General features: G+C 43.9%; 1 protein-coding gene across 4 annotated transcripts in view; it reads left to right on the top strand.

The window, feature by feature from the left end:
* Positions 1 to 21,015, top strand: part of IQGAP2 (IQ motif containing GTPase activating protein 2) — a 1,048,054-nt gene that overhangs the window by 944,259 nt on the left and 82,780 nt on the right. For all 4 annotated transcript variants that reach the window (XM_085632282.1, XM_085632281.1, XM_085632284.1 and 1 more), the window contains one exon: positions 18,955 to 19,057. In XM_085632282.1, coding sequence (XP_085488408.1) covers positions 18,955 to 19,057 — 103 coding nt within the window. The remainder of the gene's footprint in view (positions 1 to 18,954; positions 19,058 to 21,015) is intronic.

Here is a 21,015-nt window from a genome sequence, read left to right as displayed (position 1 = left end):
GGCTTAGGAATAAAGCTGAACAAACGAGAAAACAGTAAGAAAATCCCTTACGTCCTAGAGTATGTGTGCGCGCGTGCGTGCAATGTTAGGAGAAGAAAATGATACATGTGCAGTAGAATTATTCAGCTTATTCAACCAGCATGTCTTCTACAAAGAGGACAGAAGAAGAAAGCATTTCAATCTCTGATTTCAGGTGCCTCTTCCATTTGACATGGCAGATTCTCAAACTCATGAACTATGAGGGAAAAATGGAGACACAAATTTGAACATTACTTAAAAGTAATTTGTAAAAGTCACACAGATGAACAAGCGAGGGACTTGCTACTTAATTTAGTGGGAGATGAATTAATGGATGTGTTAATGATGTTTACCACAAAACAAATTCAGACTTACCAGACAATGAAGGCTTAGACCCACAACGTAATATTGATTTTGGATGTTACACATTTAATACAGCATGTCAGGGATATAATGAAACAATGGATGGGTTTGCTATTAGAAAACGACACACTGTGAATTTACTAAATTCAATAATGAGGAATAATGCTTATGTATTATAGAAGATTATCCTTCAAAGTCATTACAGAGTCACTCGAATTGTCAAAAATGCTACTAGTAGCTCGCAAAGAAGCAAGAGAAGTAGCACATGTCCGGGATATGGAAGCTGGAAGGTAGCATAACATTGGAAGCAGTCAGACCAATGTCAACATAACGAAATACAGCATGCTATACATGTGTATTAAATATAACTACATGTAGAAACCTGTTATTGCGCACACATGTTGCAAATGCAACAAGGAAAATCACCAGTGTGTGCAAGCCAGATTGCGTGTTTGCTCGTAACCATCCTTTGAGGGCAGTAGGTTCCATTTCTTTGGAGTGTCTGGCTCTGATTATTTTGATGTTAGTACTGTCCTCGTGTGTGGGGTGATTTACTCTATTGAGTGTTCAGTGCGATTCTGCATCATCTGTTGATCAAAGGCACATCTTTACCTCTGTCCACTGCACTTCCCAGCTTGCAGCTCAGCTGCACTTCCCTTAAATCGAACGAGCCCCTCAGTCAGTGCTGCTGGCCTTTGTCGGTGGCCCCCCAGGCTTCCTGAGCTCAGTGGCTTCAGCAAGTCTTTTTCCATTGATTGCGTTCCCACTCTCCGTCCAAATGTGCTGAGTGGAGACAATCTGTCCATCCACTTCAAAGCCATGGGCCATTGTGAAAATGGTGTGCAGGTTTAGGAAATGTGCAGGACTGTGTAACTAAACATCAGATCTGATCCCGCTCACCAATTATGAGTTGGAAGAATGATAAATCTCAAAGGTGTCAACAGTTCGTCTCTTGGGACACAATCCGACGGCAGTCATTCTCATTCTCCAGGGACAAGTGTGCTATGGAGATCTGCATAGCTGCTTTGTTTTGTAGTTCCACGTGTTCGGTAAACGTCGTTGGTGTGCTTTGCAGAAGCTCTTAGCCAAATAATCTTGTGCAAGCATTTCCCTTCACAATTGAGTACTGCCTGGTATTGTGTTATAACTGAGAGGACATGTTCAGGTGAGGAAAGAACATGTTCCTTGCCTGTTCACAAAAGCTCTATCAGTTTAGTTCTTTTGTTAAAAAAATATGGCAGAAGGAGCTGAACCCTTTTCCCAGTCTTCTGGTGTCAATGGACTGAAGCGGGCGGCGCGGAGGCAGGGGCTGTGAGTGTTAGCATCTTGCATCACAACACTGGGAGCTACTAGCTGGCGCTAGGGTGTGTACTTGTACCGTAGCATTGCAGCCTTTACCATTATTTGTATTTATTCATTTATTGTAGGATTTATTTAAGCACATACTGGGCCTCGGAGTATATCAACGTACTTATCAGTGGTGCAGGTACTAAAGGATGTAAAATGGGCTCAAACAGTATTTGCTTTAGTTTTCAAGTTTGGTTTTGTTTGCTCAATTTGCTGTTCTTACACAAAATCTTTTTTTTTGTGGCCATAATAAGAGGAGATTTTGAAATTCTTTTTTTGTGATTGACTGCACATGAGGGAAATCTAGCCATTGTGAATAGCCTCGGACATTCCCACTTTTTTATCACCACTTTTAGATCTGGCGATATTAAAGACCTTTTGTTTTTAGTGTAAGATAAAGATAAACAGGCAAAATTAAGGTGAGAAACGAGCAGAAAGCGGCAAAATAGAGGCCAGCAACCAGCAGCACAAGGCAAAATAAACGTGAAAAACGAGCAAAAAGAGGCAAAATAAAGGTGAGAAACAAGTGGAAATAGGCAAAATAAAGGTTTGCAACGTGCAGAAAGAGGCAAAATAAAGTTATGAATCTAGCAGAAAGAGGCAGAATAAAGGTCAGAAGTGAGCAGAAAGCAGAATAAAGGCCAGAAACGAACAGGAAGAGGCAAAATAGAGGTCAGAAACCAGCAGCAAGAGGCAGAATAAAGGTAAGAAACTAGCTGAAAGAGGCAAAATATAGGTCAGGGGTGAGCAGAAAGAGGCAAAATAACTGGCAGAATGAGCAGAAAGAGGCAACATAGGGCATGAGCAAGCAGAGAAGAGGCAGAAAGACTAGCAGAGGATGCACAAAACCGAGCACAGAAAAGGGTAGCAGAATGCAGGCTAGTTGGACAGGAGGACTGTTACAGGGGGAGCTGCCACGAGAATCTGCTCCCATGTGCCCCCTACTTTTTTATCACGCACCCACTGACCGACCTACTCAATCACTCACCCAATCACAGACCCACTGAGAGACTCAAACACCCACTGACAGTCAACACTCAGACTTATACACTCATGCACCTACTCACAGACCCACTCAGGGACTCACACACTCATGTACCTACGCACAGAACCACTCAGAGACTCACACACATGCACCCACTCACCGATCCACTGCAACACTCATGCACCCACACAGACTCACACACCCACTCAGAGACCTATCCATCCACTCAGACCTTCAATGACTCTCATGCACCCACTCACAGACCCAGAGACTCACATACTGACTTACAGACCTATTCGGACACTCCTACATCCACTCACAGACCCACTCAGACACTCATGCACCCACTCAGACACTTATATACCCACTTACATAGCCAGGTACACAATCATACAGTCACTCACACACCCACTCACCTACCCCTACAGCCACTCACACACCCACTGCCAAAGGTTACAGGTAGGTAATAAAATATTTAAAAACTTTAAAATTCACCGAAAAAACAAAGGTTACAGGGGTGTTATAGTTAGGCTCAGATTTCACTCATACAGAACCATTGAAATTCAGCAGCTATAGTTACTTGAGCTAACTATGACTTTCACCACTGCAATTCACTGCTTATGACCTTATATATTACATCACACATGACATGGTCAGTGACATCACTGATGACGGCATTGATGACATCTCAAATGACCGTGTGAGAGTCCCTGTATGGCTCTGTGGGTGGCTGTGAGAGTAGCTTTATGGGTGAGTGGTTGTGTGTGGGGCTGTATGATTGAGTGTGTGTCAGTAGTTGTATGAGCCTGGGAATGGGTATGAGAGTGGTTTGGTTAGTGGGTGTATGAGAGGTTGTATGGATGTGAGTGTTCTGTAGATGATGTCATCAGTGATGTAATTTGAGATGTCATCAATGATGTCGTTGGTGATGTCACTCACTGACCATGTCATGAGTGTTGAAATATGTGAGGTCATAAGCAGTGCAATGCACGGATGTAAGTTATAGTTAGCTCAGTTAACCATAACTGCTGAATTTCTATGGTTTTGTATGAGTGAAATCTGAGCCTAACTATAGCGTCCTGGTTTTATCAGTGAATTTCTTAATTTTTTTTACATTCTATTTACTAACCAGAACATACCTGTAACCTTTGTTTTTTTGTGAATTTCTATTGTTTTTTAATGCTATTTCCTTACTAGGATGTCACTATAACCTTTGGGTTTTGTTAAGTGAATTTCAAAGGTTTTTTAATTTTATTTCCTAACTGTAACCAGTAACCTTTCACAGTGAGTGTGTGAGAGCATGAGTGAGCTTCTGAGTTGGTGTGTGGGTGTCTGAGTGGGTTTGTGAGTGCCTACATAAATGTGTGAGTCAGTCTGAGTGCATGAGTGGGTCTGTAAGTGGGTGCATGAGTCTCTGAGTGGGTCTGAGAGTGTCTGAGTGCTCTGCTTAGCCCTCTTCTGCTCTGTTTTGCCTTTCCCTCTTGTTTTTCTGCCCTCTGTTCTGCCATTTCTGCTCGTTCTTCTGTCCTATGTTTTGCCTTTTTCTGCTAGTTTCTTCCATCTTCCCGTGGTTTCCTCAAGACCTGGCTTTTCCGACAGAGACCTCACACCCCAGCGCCCAGATACCCCCTGCGGTGACATAGACGCACTTTACAAATGCTGATTGATTGACTAAGAGCAATTCTCTGTGTGATGGGCCTCATTACGAATGCACCGCACCATCCTGTTAAGTCCGCCCCCTTCAGCCACCAGCATCGGGGGCAGAGTTAATGGGCATTACAAGCGGGACCCCCAGGTTTCCCTTAGAAATGAGGAATGACCTACTGCAGTGTTAACCAAACTGTGGTCCGGGGACCCCCAGGGGTCCCTGACACTTTCCCAGGGGGTCCGCAGGCAGCAGTTTGAAAAGCACTGCATTTGTATAATTAGCAGTTTTCCAGCAACAATAAAAGTGTCAAGATAACACCAGTGATTAATGTACCTGCTGGAGAGAGATGAGCTTTGTCCTGTGGCAGCTTTGAGTTATCTAATGTAGCACAGAGGGTTAATATGCCTATTGCAAAGAATGTGTACCATGCATTTTAAATACAGTATTTTATGTGCATAGGTGAGTGGGTTACTGCTTTTGTCACAAAGATTATTTTGTTACTGTGCAGTACATAAGTGACAACCATAATCTAGCACAGTGACCTATAAACTGTCATCAAAGAGCTGCTTGCAAACTGCATGGTACAAGTTAGTAATTTATGTTTTTACCCTGTCTTTCATTATCCCGATGCTGCTAAAAAGGTTTACCAGGGTGGAAATACATTTTTATTGTTAAAGTCAATGCTAACCACTGTCTTATGTTCTGAATCCCAAGTTTTTTGTGCTTTTCCAGACCAAGCACTCTTTAAAAATGCCTACCAGTATAAATAACATGTGAATCCTCACCTTGTAGTCCCCTTTGCCTTATGTAACATTTTCTATACACTGAGTTACACTTATGATTAATTGTCTCTATATGTGTGTGATGTAAAGTGATAAACGTGTTGTAGACTGCACCATTGTTTCCTAAATTTCTTTGGGGGTAGAGCCTCCCAAAGCCCCCTTTGTAGTGGTCAGGCACACTCAATGCACTTGGTGTGCAGCGTATGGGGACTGGTCTGAAAACATTTGCCAGGGCTGCTTTGGGATCCCAGTCTGGCCCTGGCAGGAGCAGGAGCCTCGTACTGCGAAATAAAACCAACCATTTAAAAGTTAGTCACAGAGATGCAGCACCAACCTTCCCATTAAAATTTTAGTTTTTTGCAAATTCTTTCAATATAAAATACTAAGGGGGATATTTACAAAAGAAGTGGTGGAGCGTGTCGTTAGCCTCTGTGGCATAACGACACGTGCCGCCACTTCAGAAACGCTGCGCTGCACCATATTTACAAGAATATAGTGCAGCCCTACATTTCGCCCTGTGCTGGTGCTATACTTAGCAGTGTAGCGCCAATGCAGGCACCCTTGCAACACAGTGCAAGGGTGTCTGCAAGAAGGGGAAGATTGTTTATGTAAAGGAAGGTCCCCCCCTTCCTGCACATAAACAATCTTGAAATTAGGTTTTGTCACTTGTATGTGTGCTGCTTAATGCAGCACACATGGAAGTTACAAAATGCCATTTTTTTTAATGATTGTTTATGTGCAGGAAGGGTCACCTTCCTGAACATAAATAATGCGAGGCGTTTTGGTTTTTCCATGTGTGCTGCACAAGGCAGCACACATGGAAAAAGCAAACATGAGGAGAGATAAAGCATTCCTCCTCGTTTCGCCAAGTTAAGATCTGGTTTTCCCTGGTGTTAATTTTGTCGCTGCCTTCTATTTACGCTGCCCCTGTGAATAGGGGGCAGCATCAAAATCAATGGGTTTTGCGGTGGAACACCCACTGCAAAACCCACAACCCACCCCTTTCACGCTAAGCATTGCGCGAAAGGGGGCCTTATTTACAAGGCAGCGTTAAGCCATGTTAAGTGGCTTACCGCTGCCTTGTAAGAACGTTGCAAAAAGTGATGTTTCCATGGTGGTAGGGGTTTGTAAATATGCTCCTAAAGTCCTTAGTAATTCGAGTATTTGTTTTGTGTGCACGACATGTGTTTATTTTTTTCGAATTACTGTTTCAACGTTTCAAATTTAAATCATGCAAATTGCTTGGGGGTCCCCGACTTCCAGTGGTGACTCAGTGGGGTCCTCCGGAGTCAAAAGTTTGGGAACCACTGACCTACTGAATTGTTAATTCCATTCTTGAGTTCTCTGGTTATAGGCAAAACTCAAGTCTTTACTGCTTTAAAATATTTAGGTGAAGCAGCTACTATCACAAGCACAGGCGACCACCCTTTTTTTCCTATTAAATTATTGCCATGAATTTGGGATTTTGTGGAAAATGTTCCTTTTTAAAAAAAAAAAAAAGATAATTTTGCCCTGGCGGGGTCCCTCTGGGACCCCAGCACCAGAGCTAGAGGGTCAGGCTTTTCTGTTTCTTTTTTGAGGTTCATTTCTTTGGGACTCCGCTGAAGCCAAATCGCAAGATGGCTGTCAACACTTCCTAGTTAAAGTGTTGGCAGCCAATCGGAGCTCTGCAGATCTCTGCACAAGCGTGTTATTATTCAATAATTATTTGAGGTCACAGATAGGCAAATTTAGATGTCCTTGAATTTCTCAACTACTACTGAATGGATTTACACCAAAATACTGAAAGCATGATCTGCGGAACAAAATCTACCTTTCTATCAAATTTGGTGTAATTCCGTCCAGTGGTTTGGGCTGTAGTTGGGCTCAAAACTCCTAATATAATTAACATGGGAAACACACTTGTTTTTTAATCTCCCCCCCCCCACCCCTTTGGCTTGATGAATCACCCCAAAATTTCCCAAGCACAACAAGAATCATGGCACACTTTTTGAGGGAAATTTTGCAAAGGTTCGGTAGACAGAGCCAAAGATATTGGCAATTCAAAAAAACGCTATTCCTATGGAAACATGGTCCTAACTATAACTACATACTGGGGACCGCCAGTAGGTAATATATTTTACGTTTAAAGGGGCTTTCAGTCTGCCCTCTTCATCAATTAGTCTTCTGTAGCATCATTCACATTTTGCATCCTCCCACCACAGCTTTGGGTACAGGGTCAGCGCCCACTTTAGCCATTGGCTTATCTGACAGTGCGTGACTGTGTTGTTCTCTTGCACAATGTACACAACCGCACAATAAGTAGTCCAATTAATGCTTACACGTTAATATATATATGTATGTGTTTATGGATTGTTGTTTAGACAGTGCTTGTTTTTACTTAGGCGAGATGTCAGCAGTCCCCTAGCACTGCCACTGGGCAACTCATGTGTTGCAGGTCTTCATACAAAAACCACTGACAAACAGAATAAACATTGGCAAAGCCAAAAGGTTGCCACCCAGCGCTGGACCTACTGGCCTTGCCAATCATCAAAACATGTGTTGCAGGGATTCTGCTTATACACAGAACTATGCGTAGAACCCCAGGACCTCAGTGAGTTGTGGTGTACCAGAAACTCACCTCAGAACCCAGAACCCAGTATCCGGCTAGCATAAGTGTCCCATTCGTTATCCGAGATTTAGCTCGGCGGTCCCAATGAAAAGACAACCCAGAACAAGCGACTCAGTACATACTCAGGAATGGTGGGAATCGGAAATACCTGTTCGTATATTATTCTCACATCAGTCCACAACAAGAATCAACAGAGACACGGTGAAAATAAAAAGAGTTTATTTTTATAGACCACGTGTCCTAATGTGCAGTACTTTGGCTAATACAAGCAGACAAATGATTAAAATCAAGACCATCAACATAGTTACAATTCCATAGAATATAAAAGGGGTAATCATGTTATAATGACAGTGGATACTACCACCTTCCCTTTGCTAAGACGCTAATATTATTATTAGACTAACAGAAGGTCTCTTAGGCTTGAATAGGGGACCCCATACCTCAAAGATCAGCTTAGTGAAATCACATCACAGGAGCATCAGGAGTCTTCTCGCAGGAAGGCTCGTCTTCGGTCTGAATAATAAACATGATGTCTGTGATATTAAAAGCACCAACTTTCAGGTATGTGCAGCTGCTCGTGTGTTATGACTAAATAGTGGGTCGATCAACCTAGAGTGGAAAACATGCATTGTCTAACAACTCAGACTGTTTGTCACATCGTGTGCAGACCAAGGTCGCTGCGCAGAGCTCGGGATGGTAACAACAGATTGCTCTCGTGTGAGGCAAAACTCGAGTCAGCAGTTTGTTTAAGCAATAACATGTGAACGCAGTGTCGTGTGCAAAAGCAGCAAGATGGCTTTCTAACTTCTAACGTGGTTATGCTAACTTAACAATGTATGTACGTATTAAGGGAGTCCTTACTACACATGGACACGATGTAACACAAACCATATGCAATTGAGTTTTAGAATTCAAGAACTGACTCCCCTAACAATTAATCGCTTCCATTGTTTAGCATCAGACTGATTTGTTTCATGGACCCTTTTAGTCTGCTGATTTAATCATAGCATTTAAAGACCAGAAGAGTAAAAGAAAAGTAAAACTTCGATATTGCCTATATAGTAAACTATAAAAAATGGTAAGCCAACAAGTCATACTTTTTAAATAAGGAAAATGATATTAAATTATGAATAACAAATGTTTTTTTGTTTTTGTTTAGTGCACATAATTAATATACAGTTTCTTGCAGGCAGCAGTAGACATCACTTCAGAAGCACTATATACCTTGTTTCTAGTCCTAGCTTTTCATTTAATAAGACTGTGAATCCTGTAATTGCAGTATTTCTGTTCTTCACTTGATTGAATAGACACAGTAACAGAGATTTACAAAGCGAAAGAATAACATGTTGTGCACAGTGCATGGAGCTTTCTGGAAGCCATAAATGTGACATATGTACGTCTCAGAGTGAGAGGTAATGTACATCAGACTTGCATTTTCATTATTACAACAAAGAGGCCAAGTATAGAATCAGGGGTGTAACATAGGCCTCTGCATCACAGGGAGATGGGCGGCACAGCCCTTTAGGGTCCTTCAATCCTTCGGGTGGCCCCATTCAGCCAAAGGAGACAAGGAATGGGAGAGGTGTGGGCAGCGGCCAAAGCAGGTGACTCTGGAGTGCAGGACTCATGGTTTGATCTCAGGAGGCAGCCCAGAACCATGTGACTCTGGGCAATAGCTCACTTAATCTCCCACATGGCCCCCAGCGCCTTGAGACCCTTAGGGGTGAGTAGTTTGCGATTTACAAGTTCCGGATTTAGATTTTGTATGTTACATAGTACAAGTGATTTTTCCAAAGAGATACCAGTGATTAAATGGGAGTGGACTCTCTGCTACTTTTCCCATCTCAAATATCATTTCCAACGCAGAACGGCTACACTGAGCCTGATTCTCCAAGGCACCAACCAAGCATGTATCTGCCTGCTAGCTGCTTCCTTCCTATGCCTGTGTCGGGCTGCTGCCCCCCTCCCATCTCTGTGTGCACTGCAGGCCCCTGTGCTTTCAGCTGCCAGACTATGTGTGTGCTGTGTAGATCAATGTTTGTGTGTTGTTTAAGTGCTTGGGTACCCGCATATTTCTAGTGGTTTATCTGTGCATGGCTATGAGAGAGTATATGGCTCTGTCTGCATATTTGCATACATGAGCTGTATGCTGAAGTGTGCATGAATGTTGTGTGTCTGTGTGCAAGCGTCATACATAAGCCATAGTCTTTTGGCATTTCCAGTGCTTGTTACACTAGTGCCTACCAGTAGACAAGGGCAAAATACGCGCATATACCACACGTTCCTATCTTGAGTAACAGCCCTTGTAAACCATTATGATAGATGTAACAATACATGAAAATAGGCTCAATATTGTTATTCAAGTTATTTCCCATTTTAACACTGGTTTTAGGTTGAGCCTAGCGCAGTGCGCATGCGCTACTCTATGGAGAGGCCCATTGGAATCACTCCAGACTTTCTCTAAGCTTGTGCGTGTTTTTTTATTTTCCACACATTCTATTGGCCTTTGCGTGTGGCTTTCAAAAATGAAAGTATGCAATTGGCCAAAGGTGGGTGCATGTCCCACATTTTCTGTAAATGTTTAATCCCACGGCATCCAGCTGTCGGGAGCAAGCAGTGGCGCGCAGGGTGCCATCTGTTGTGTAGCATGTTACAAATTAGCACGGTCGCTTTCAGTTTCGCGGCCGCGCTTGTTGTATTTCACCCTCTAACAGACCAGAGCATACATGTCTCTGTTTCTTTGTCTCTTTTTTTATGTCTGCCTTTCACTGTCTCAGTACACTTATCTGTATAGCCTGTCTCACTGCCCTTATCTCGCTGTCTGTCTCACCCTGTCTATGCTTCTGTATCTATCTATGCCTGTCCCTGTCTCACTGTTTGTGTCTCACTCTCTCTGGCTCTATACACAACTTTCTTTGATGCTTATTTGTGTTTGCTTGTCCGTACGTTTTTCCCTCTCCATTTCTTTCTATCGGCCAGCGGTTATGCAATATTGATAACAGAGAGAGCCATGTGTATTTCTGAAGCAGTTTATGCATAAAGCATGTATACAGTTATTCCCAGGCCTTTGTGCACTTTTTAGGGTATGCTAAATGCACCACGTGGAGAGCATAAACAAAGCTGCGCTTGTTGCATTTGTGACCCGCTAACAGAGCAGAGGCACAGACTACATGTAACACAGTGGCAACATTATTTTATTGGAAGTTTAGACATACTCCGTTTTGACTGACTTAAAATTGCGTAGGTCTGGACTAAAAAATCCCAGCAAAAAAAAATATGTTGCACTGCATTTGATGACAGGGAATTCATTGTATATACCTTTGAACGGGTCGTCATATATACTATTGAACCCTTTTGTATGGAACAGTTGGCTTGTGCAGCGGGTGCCCCCAAGTGTCTGCTCACAATCGGCTGTCCTCCAGCATCTGCGCCATCAAATGAATTTCTCAACAAGTTTATATACTTATAGTAGATGATTTTTTTGCCTACGTTACAAAGACACTGGTAATTCCGTGACGATAATGCGACGTGTCTCTGTGTCTTTGTCTCTGTCTATATGTCCGCCTTTCACTGTCTCTGTACACTTATCTGTATAGCCTGTCTCACTGCCCTTGTCTCTGTCTGTGCTTCCGTATCTATGTATGCCTCTCCCTGTCTCACTGTTCGTGTCTCAGTCCCATTTTTTTGAGTGGGTGATAAAATTTATGAAGCAACACTTGGTACCTACGCCCGCTTCTAAGCGTTGCCAAGGAATACAAGGTGCTGATATCACCTAATTTACCATGACTAGCCGAGGGACTCTATCTAAATGTCAGCATGGAGGTTTAACGAGTGGGTCTGAAAAGCAAGCAGTGTTGGGTAGAGTAATTTGTTTAACTTTTTGCCAGTGAAACTGTTACAACACAAATGGAATGGCAACTTTTGAAAAACATTCTTACATCAGTATCACTCAGCAACATCAAGCACCACCTTCCACAAGCACAACACCACCTCAGTATCAAATAGTACCACTTCAGCACCAGTACAGCACCACCCCAGCATCAGCATAGCAGCAATGCAGCACCAACTCACCCCACCCTATCTAGTTAAGGTACTATTTCACAACCTCCACCCTCCCGTTGTTTATATCCCACACCTAATAATAAAAACTATAACAAAAAATAATTACAAGCAGGGAAACATTGACAGCTTGGTATAAATAAATAAACTAGAACACTTTTTTGGTGTTAATTCTTGTTTTTAGTAGGATACTTCAGTTGTATATAATGTTTTCTAGGTTATATATAAGGTGACAGAAATAGTTATAACACTTTTTTAATTATAACTTTTCAACATGCTGCACAACATTCAGAATGCTCTACAACACATATTAAAAACATTAACAAAGCCAATAGCTGTATCTAAACACTTATAACGCCCCAAAGGCACGACCTATTGGCTATGCCAACGCTTGTTTAAATTGGGTGCAAAATCAATACGAATGCCCGATGCAAAATGTGATTTCTGCTACAACGTTTTGTGCCAAAATTTACTGACTGTCTAAAATAACCTGATACTTAATAACGACACACACATACGTGTGCTGTTCTTGCTAGAGGTGGGCGAGCCACTGAAAACTCGACCCTGAAGCCCGGCCCTGGCTCAGCTCGAGGTCCTGGTGGAGCCTCCAGCCCATAACGAGCCGTGATTTCATGTGGCGTCTGCCTGCCTCGCTCTGTCGGGCATGTGGTGTTACTAGTTGCGGCCAGAGCTGCCGACTGTGGAACTCGGGAACCAGGGTCGAGTCAGGGCATTGCCTCAACATAATGTGATTCTGGACAAATCACTTAATCTCCCCATGCCTATAAACAATGTATGTGACCTTGTGTAATGTAACTGGTGCTCATGTTTAAAGCTCGCCAATAGCTTCTGGTCGAATTGGACTGCAGAAGAATGCACTAAAAGGTAAAAAAACAAAGCCTTAACATCAGGAAAAACAAATAGATACCCATTTGCTGGCTCATTTGCACAATTTGCACAAAAGGAACCCAGAAACCTTGAATAAATCGCAGCTTCCATGCTTAAACTGTGTGACCTTAGAAAACTATTTTATTTCACCAAAACTCTTTTTTAGGTCTCGCCTACGCAGCGCGTGCGCTGCTTAGGAAAGAGACCTTTAGTAATCGGCACAGCTTTCCCGGCAAAAACGTCCACGCGTTGCATTGCTTCCAATGGCAACACATGCACATCTGGCGATTCACTTGCAGGAGCGAGCAGCCGGTGCCATATGTTATCAATGATCGTGCCTTGCTGCTCGCTCCCGAAAGCGAATCGTGCAGGCCCCCTCCTCCCCCTGCTGCCGCGCGAGGCGCGCGCGCTTGTTAAATGTGGGGCTGTTCACTGCTTATGGCTTCTTTTTTTGCTTTCTAGAGTTCAGATTGTTTATATTTTAGACATTGTTATTCAGACTACTAAGAATTTAATTATCCAAAGCAATCCTAAATTACAACAAACACAATTTAAAAACAAAGTCCCGTCCCCGAGCACAACGTAATTGTTATTTCAAAGAATTTCTCCAAGAAAATATCAGTCCATATCTTAAATATTCAAGATCTTCTTTATTCTCTCATTTCGCTCAGAGCCGTAGATTTTTTACAGGTGGCTCTTAATCATCACAGTGCAAAGCTGATATAGTCAAAATGTAGCCAACATGTGTTTCGTCCTGGGTATATCGCCCATCGACTTCCTCAGGGCTACAATGATAATAATAATAAAAAACATATAATCAGATGCTGTTTTACTGTTATTAATCCACCAATAAGCATTAATAATAAAGAGTATTAATATTATCTAATGCAAGCAAAAAATGCATTGTGAAATTCATGGAGATAAGAAGAGAAGATCACCAAAGCATCTAGCCCGTGACAAAGAAGGGATCTGTAAAGGTGCACGAAATCAGAAAACACCGACAACACCATAATTATGCCGTGAATTAGAAAGTGAAAGGTAAATTGCAAAGAAAAAGCGTAAAGTGATCCTAATACTTGGGGGTATAATGGTATGTCTAAAAAATAACACAGAATTAGTTCTGAGTCAACGCACAAGCACCCAACATGTGTGGTATTTCGTAATCACAACAAAAGAACAAAATCAGTATCATTCCATCATAAAAGTGGATGATGCAAATATATTTAAAGTACAATTGAGTCACTCACCAGCTAATAATTACAAAGTAGTTCCACCAACATCCAGGCAGAATCTTTTCAGGGTCCCATTCAGCATGGGTCTACTGAAAAGAAAAAAAAGAAAAGAAAAAAAAAAACACAATTTAAGGCTTCAGCACGGTCGTAATTTAAGAGTGCCTGGCTAATTCACAATCATTTCTAATTTCGCTGTGCATAATTGGCTCACGGAGTAAAACACCTTGGTAATGCAATGGTGTGAAAAATGCAGAGTTGCACTTGTTTCCCTAATATTTCGCGTATGCGGGGTAAGCGTGGCTTGCTGCATGTGTGCCCGGGGCTTGTAAATGTGTTAAATGACACTTTTTTCTTTTCATTAGTTGTTCCCTAACATTTTCTTATTCGGAACTATGCGTGACGGTGAGGGCAGTGTGCACATGAGTGTGTAGACTACACAATCAAACCTCCATTACATGCAGTCACTTTTGCATGTGTCACCCTTACACCCTATGCGCAGTTAATTTGCATTTCCAAAGCGCACTTGGCATCAAAGCGCTATGGACTTTCTCGGCTCAGATCTAAATCGCACTGAGGCTTTTTCCGGGAGCAAATATGATTTACGCATTAAAAAAAACCTATATGAATTGACACACATTTTTCACTCATTCCCTCCTTAAATTAGAAAGTGCTCAATGCATGTGCTTGAACATCCACACTATTAGAAGAAAATAAGTTGAAAAGCCGTGGCCGCTCTTCAGTTCATTCCATAGAAGATAAGAGCTGGGGTGAGCGGATTTTTAATAATGCCATAACAGTCAGACAAATTCAAGGAAGTTTGTAGTTCAAGAGGTGGTTCGGGAATTCTCAAATATGCTTAAGAGGAAGACCGTATTCAGTGCTTAATTTGAGCAGGTGCAGGGAATCAGCACCCACACAAAGCCCTGCATATCATACAAATAAATAACTATGCAGGCTGTGACAATGGCATTCGCTACAACAAACATATCTGAAGCTACAACCCCTGCCCAGGCTGCCTCCTGTTGACTCGTCCACGTTCTCCGCCTCTCCCAAGCCGGTTTTAGGGCTGGGCATGTACTTATACTTTTCAGCTTTCAAATGTAGTTAAGTTGAAGGTGACAGAAAAAGGTGATTGCTGCTGCCCTGTGTGAGCGGAGCTGCTCCTTCCCCCAGGACTGGCCTCCCCTCGCAGAGGACAAATCTACATTCGCTTGTCTGCCATCAAAGCCGGTCTAACAGTGTTTGTAGGTGGAATGAGGGGGCAAATATCTGGTCCATTATCAAGTAAGTGACTTCTCACCCTACCATAGATGTGGGGACAGTGTATGCTGGCGTGGTAGATCGGCTGCGTAATGCACTGCAGCTGGGAATTACGTGCCTAGAATTTGAAACAAGCTCACAGAGCAGCCCTGGCTCATCCCCGCCCCCTCCTCCAAAGAGTGGTCACATCAGAGCTGACGACTCCGGACCTGGGGATCAGTGTTCGAACCTCAGCGTCGCTCAGCATCCTGTGAATGTGGTCAAATCACTTAAACACCCCAGTGCCCACCTGTAGGCGAGTAGGATCTGCACTTATGGTGCCCCCACTTTTTTTCTGATGTATACACTGGTTTCTGGCTATAGTCTGGCTGGGTCCCTGCTAATCAGGGCCGCAGTCTCTCTGTTCTCTCTAAACGACTTGGTGTGCATATTAGATGCACTAGTGATTGGATACTGTGGTACCTTATGAGCCCCTAGTATATGGTACCTTAGGTACCTAGGGCATTGGTTCTTCACAGGCCTACTAGGGGCTGAAGCATATATTATGCCGCCCCTGGGAAGCAGACTCAATCTGACACCACAGGCCTGCTACTGCAGCCTGTGTGAGGTAGTGTTAGCACTCCTCACAGAGGTATATGTTCCTATATCTCACCATACACACACATATAAACCCATCAGCCACCCCTATGGCAGGCCCTATCAATCCTGAGGGCAGGGTGCTTGGTTTACTATGTGAGGGAGTGCCTCTGCATGAGCAGGACCCCTCTGCAGCTACTAGAGTCTATTGTCTATGGCTGTTTGTGGATGCGGTTAAACCATATACTCTTAAGTGCATTATAACCTTGCGGTAAATGCTAACTTTGGAATGACTGCATCAAAACATGTTGTGTTTGGTGTCAAACAACTTGGAATCATACCCCCATACCAGTAACTGGTGTGGGTGTATGATCCCACCCTTCTAGAGGGGATGACATGTACCCACTGTACTAAACGACAGAAATCTGCAAGAGCCCTGGCATCACAAAATGGATGCCACCAGCACAGACACTGGGCTGCCCTCCTGCTGCTGACTGAAACTCGCAGAGGAGGGGGCCCAACAAAAGGCATCCTGTCACAGGGAGTTGTCGCCACCTTCCAGACAAGATTTAGTGTATTGGAGCTGGGTGGGTGCACTCCTAGAGTGCTTTAAAGTCCTGCACTGGGGGAGCAGTAGGCTCCTCTGTGCATATGCCAGCTCAAACCGGTTCAGGGCCTACCTGCCCCTGCTCTGGCGTGAAACTGGACAAAGGGAATAGGGTGTAACCACCCCCTACCCTGACCCTCCTAGAGGAGTGGTCATAGAGCTTGTCCCTCCCCTATCTTCACTATAAGATAGCAAGCATTGCCATTGCAATTCAGATAACCCTGGACGACGTACTACAAAGAAGAATCCTGGCCCTTCGACATTCCACTACCTTTGGAAGACAGAAGAATCTCCCTTGGAGTCAAGGAGTGACTCCCCTGCTTGGCAGGCACCAAAAACCTTAATCAACGGTTGCAAACTTTCCCGCTCCCGCCAGAGTTCGAAGTCCCTGCTGCCCCGGAAGTGGATTTCCTGACTTCTCGACGGCCATTGTGAGTCCCCAGCAGAGCTGTGGCGAGTGGACCCCACGAGTGACGAGGAACAGCAATACCCGGGGACTATGCACTATTGTCGAGTGCAATCCCTTAAAACAACGTTCTACGAACTTGTGCTTTGGACCATTTGTGGCCCAACCCTCCAGCAGGTCTTGCAGGAAAAATCAGTGGCCTACCCCGTCCTGAGTGACCGTGGGCTCCTGTGAAGAATTTCCTGTCTTCGCGATCACTTGCCCGTTGGCTTGTGGGTCCCCCGAAGACTTTATCAACTAAAAGGGCTCCCCTGGTTGCTCCAGGCCTGCCCTCACTTACCCTCGCTGGGTGAGTCCCTCAGACCTTGCTGGTCTGCACCATCGACTTTCTTCAGTCTACACGAGACTTGCAGTTGCCAAGGCTTGTTGGCTCCAATCCGGTTGCCGACACCGCCATCAGCTTCAGACGTCGTGGGACATTCCAAATCCAGCTGCTGGTCATCGTTGATCCTTCCTGGACCTCGTGAGCGAAGAGTCAAAACACCATCGACGACCTGAATCGACGAGACAGCTGTGGTCATCCATCTTGCTGGCCACCGGTCACTGGCAAGTGACCTTGAACACTGTCCCTTCAATTTTCAGGTCTTCAGCATCTTGAATCCACCTTCGGATTCCACCTGACACTTCTTCAGACGGCGCAAGCAGCAAGTCTTCTTTGGTCTCCATAGAAAACAGCGACGCGACCCGACACCAAAAGACACCTATGCACCCGGCTTCCCTGGGTGAGGTAACTCGTGCACTCTGGTGCCCTAGTGTGTGTTGGCCCTCGAAGTACTTACCTTGTAAGTGGCTTGCTTGTAGACTCCCTCGAAGTGCCCTAGAACTTTAAAAATCAAACCGCAACTTGCTCCATTATAATCAATAGGGAACCCGCGGCTGTGTTCACACACTGCATGCGTCTCCCGTGGGCCTGTTACTTACCTGCTAACACTGCAGTAGTGAAGCCCCAGCGATTCCCCAGGCCCTAGGCCTTGTCATTTTGCAAGTCGACATCCTTATACCACTTTCTTAGTATATGGTCTGATACGCCCCTAGGGCTCCAGCCATATTTGTGCTTAATTTATTGTGAAACATTGACATTTGAATGTGTACCTGGTTTCTAATCTCATAAAGAGATTAGTAGAGTGTGTCTAGTAATAAATACATATATATTTGATATATATACCTGTGTGGTGTCCTTTCATTTGGTAATTCAAGAGATTATAAGGTAAAATAAGCTGAGACTTAGCCTGAAGGCTGCTCTCCACAGCTACCACTAGGATAGCTTTCTTTAAAAGGTTGTCTTAAACCTATCTACCATAAGAGTCGAATTGGACTGGTGCAAGGTGGCAACTATAACTAGTGACCAGCATATGCCAGGCCAACTTCTCACACCACCTTATACGATTGTACACATTTATACAACAAGCATTGTTATAGCCAATAGGTCTCGCCTTTGGGACCTTATAAGTGTTTAGTTATCCAGCACAATATCCTTGGTGTAACAACATCAAGTGTTGCATGGCTAAACACTTGTAAGGTCCCAAAGGCGAGACCTATTGGCTATGCCAATGCTTGTTTTCATATGAACGCGCTTTCAAATATGTGAGTTCAGACTACCAAAACTGCACAAAACTATCACTTTTAATAAGTACTTCCCGGTGCACTGCTATAACGTTCCCCTATAACTATGAAGGCTTGCTTAAGTTAAATATTCTTTTTTCAACTTTGAAGAGACTTTACGTGGAATGTTGTATGCTTTTCATAGCACATTTTCAAGGCTCGGCTCGTGCATGGGCTCTAATATCTGAGACAGACTCTTTCTTGGCTCGGCTCTCCCTGTGAAATGTGGTCTCGTTCACCTGAAATGCTGCAGTACAATTCGTCGGCCGAACTTTCTTTTAGCGGGTAATACCCTGACGTCAGCCGTGTGACGACGACCTTGTCTTTGCTTTATGTTTGTATTGGAAAGCTACTACACGTTTTTAAGCTCTGTGTGGCGTGCTGGGTGTACTGTTGTATTTATGTTAAAATGGCACGTGAGTCCAAGGACCTTGGGAATGTAAACTACAGAGTGGACGTGTTGCTAACCACATACTCATGCCGTCATTTATTTATCCACTTGTTTCACAGCTGCTCTTGGAGCACCAGGACGCCATTTCCCCGGACCACAATGACGTGCTGCATGAACTCCTGGAGGCGCTCGGCGCGGTCCCTGACGTGGAGTCCTTCCTCGGTGAGTGACGCAGGCTCCGCACGCGCTGCTGCGTGCTGGGCTCCTGATGCCCTCTGACGGCGCCCTATTCCGAGCAATAGTCATTAGCAACATTTAAGCTCGATTATACATAGAAATGTTAAGTACATCTTTTTTGAAGTGTAATATGAGCGTGTTGCCATCATGTGGCCATCATGCTAAATGACATCCCCCACCCCATGATTGCGCAAAGGACCTGGGTTTCCAACACTTTTATTTGACTGTTTTATCTCTCTTTCTAAAATGTTTTCCACAGTTTTTCTCTATAATAAGTCCTCTCACCTCAGTGGTTTATTGGAGACGTTTATTCAGTTGGTAGTATAACTGTAAAAATGAACGTGAACGGTGAGCTGCTGGCATAGATCAGTGAACTCCCCCCCCCCCCCCCCCCCCCCCCCCAGTCCTAAGGGGAAGTGGGCTCAAGCTTCGGTACTGCAAGATTCACTCTCCATTCTTTCCCAGACAGTAGTGTGTGTACCCTTCAGCTGGGTTTTAACATTATTAGAGTACCAACATGCTCAAGTAGCTGGTAAACTCGCGCCACCTACAGAGAATGCTCTAAATACGTAGACATGGAGGTGTATTGTGGACGCCCCTTGATATTGCTCCTTTAATGGGATTTATTTATGAATGCTCACAGAATAATTACGCAACAAGCAGTGTTTCTTGGAGCCCCCTTCCCGCACCCCCCCCCCCCCCCAAAGACCACCTCCACCACGGATTCCCTCACTGCCAACCTTTAACACTGCCCCTCAAGTCTCCATAACCACACTCTCTCTGATACATTTAATTAGTTTTATAGCGCCACTCATACCAATGTAAGGTTTCAGAGCAGTTTACATCACACACACATTACACAGAGACAGTCAATCATACTCGTGTAAATCAGTGTTTAGAAAATGTTACATACAACAGAGGACTACACAGTGTTGGAAGTCACATGTCATCCATACTGGTAGACAGCATAGTTTAAGATGCTTGGTCTGGAGAAGCACAAACTCAGAATTTAAAACCGAACACCATAATTTGGGGTTCTCTTTAATATTAACCTCTGCTGTGCGTCGGACGGCTGGGGGCCGTCCGATGTGCGCACACATAAATTTCGCCTGCACAGCGGGGAAATGTGCTCTGCATCAAAGCGGCTAAAAATTGATTTCAACCCCAATGAACCCTTTTTGTAACATTAGGATAACGAAAGACTGGGAGAAAAACCATAATGCTTTCATTTATACCTTGCATGCAGCTCTTTGATGACAGTTAATAGCTCTCTGTTCTGTGATAGGATTATAATTTATAAGATGCAAATAAAAAAAAGATCTCTCCGACAAAAGCAGTAACCCACTTACCAATTTACATTACATGCACATTTTGATTTGCATGGTACTCATGCTTTTCAGCAGGCATATTAACCATTTGCGTAACCTTACGATGAGTCAAAGCTTCCACTAGACAAAACTCCAATCTTTCTCCAGAAGGAACATTAATCACCGGAATTATCTTGACATTTTTATTGTTGCCTGAAAATTGCTGGAGTCCAGGAACGTGGCAACAGGTGCTTTTAAAACCAGAATATATTTGCAAACACGGCGCCCCACCTGAATTCAGCCCCTGGTGCGGTGGCACCGGTCTCACTGCCCTTGAGCTGGCCCTGAAGCTGTGCGTTTCTGAGTTGGCCTGTTCAAGGAGCTGCCCAAAGAAACTATCATGGCTTCTACTGTGTATCCCAGGTACCCACCTTGTCTGTGGAAGCAAAGGCACAGCTCACCTTGCTCTAGCCAGATGCCACGATGGCAATCGGCTAGGTGTTGAGTTAGAAACGCAAGACAGCAACAGCAGTCTGGTTCCAAGTGAAGGGAAAAGGGCCTTGCTCCATCCACTGCTTATACTTTTTGAAACTGAGCATTTGGGTCTCCAAGACTAGAGTAGCATAAGCATGTACT

The sequence above is a fragment of the Triturus cristatus genome, chromosome 2_1 (genome assembly GCF_964204655.1).
Source record: "Triturus cristatus chromosome 2_1, aTriCri1.1, whole genome shotgun sequence".
Classification (NCBI taxonomy): domain Eukaryota; kingdom Metazoa; phylum Chordata; class Amphibia; order Caudata; family Salamandridae; genus Triturus; species Triturus cristatus.
The sequence above is the reverse complement of the archived record's forward strand: the minus strand, read 5'-3'. Positions and strand labels throughout refer to the sequence as shown.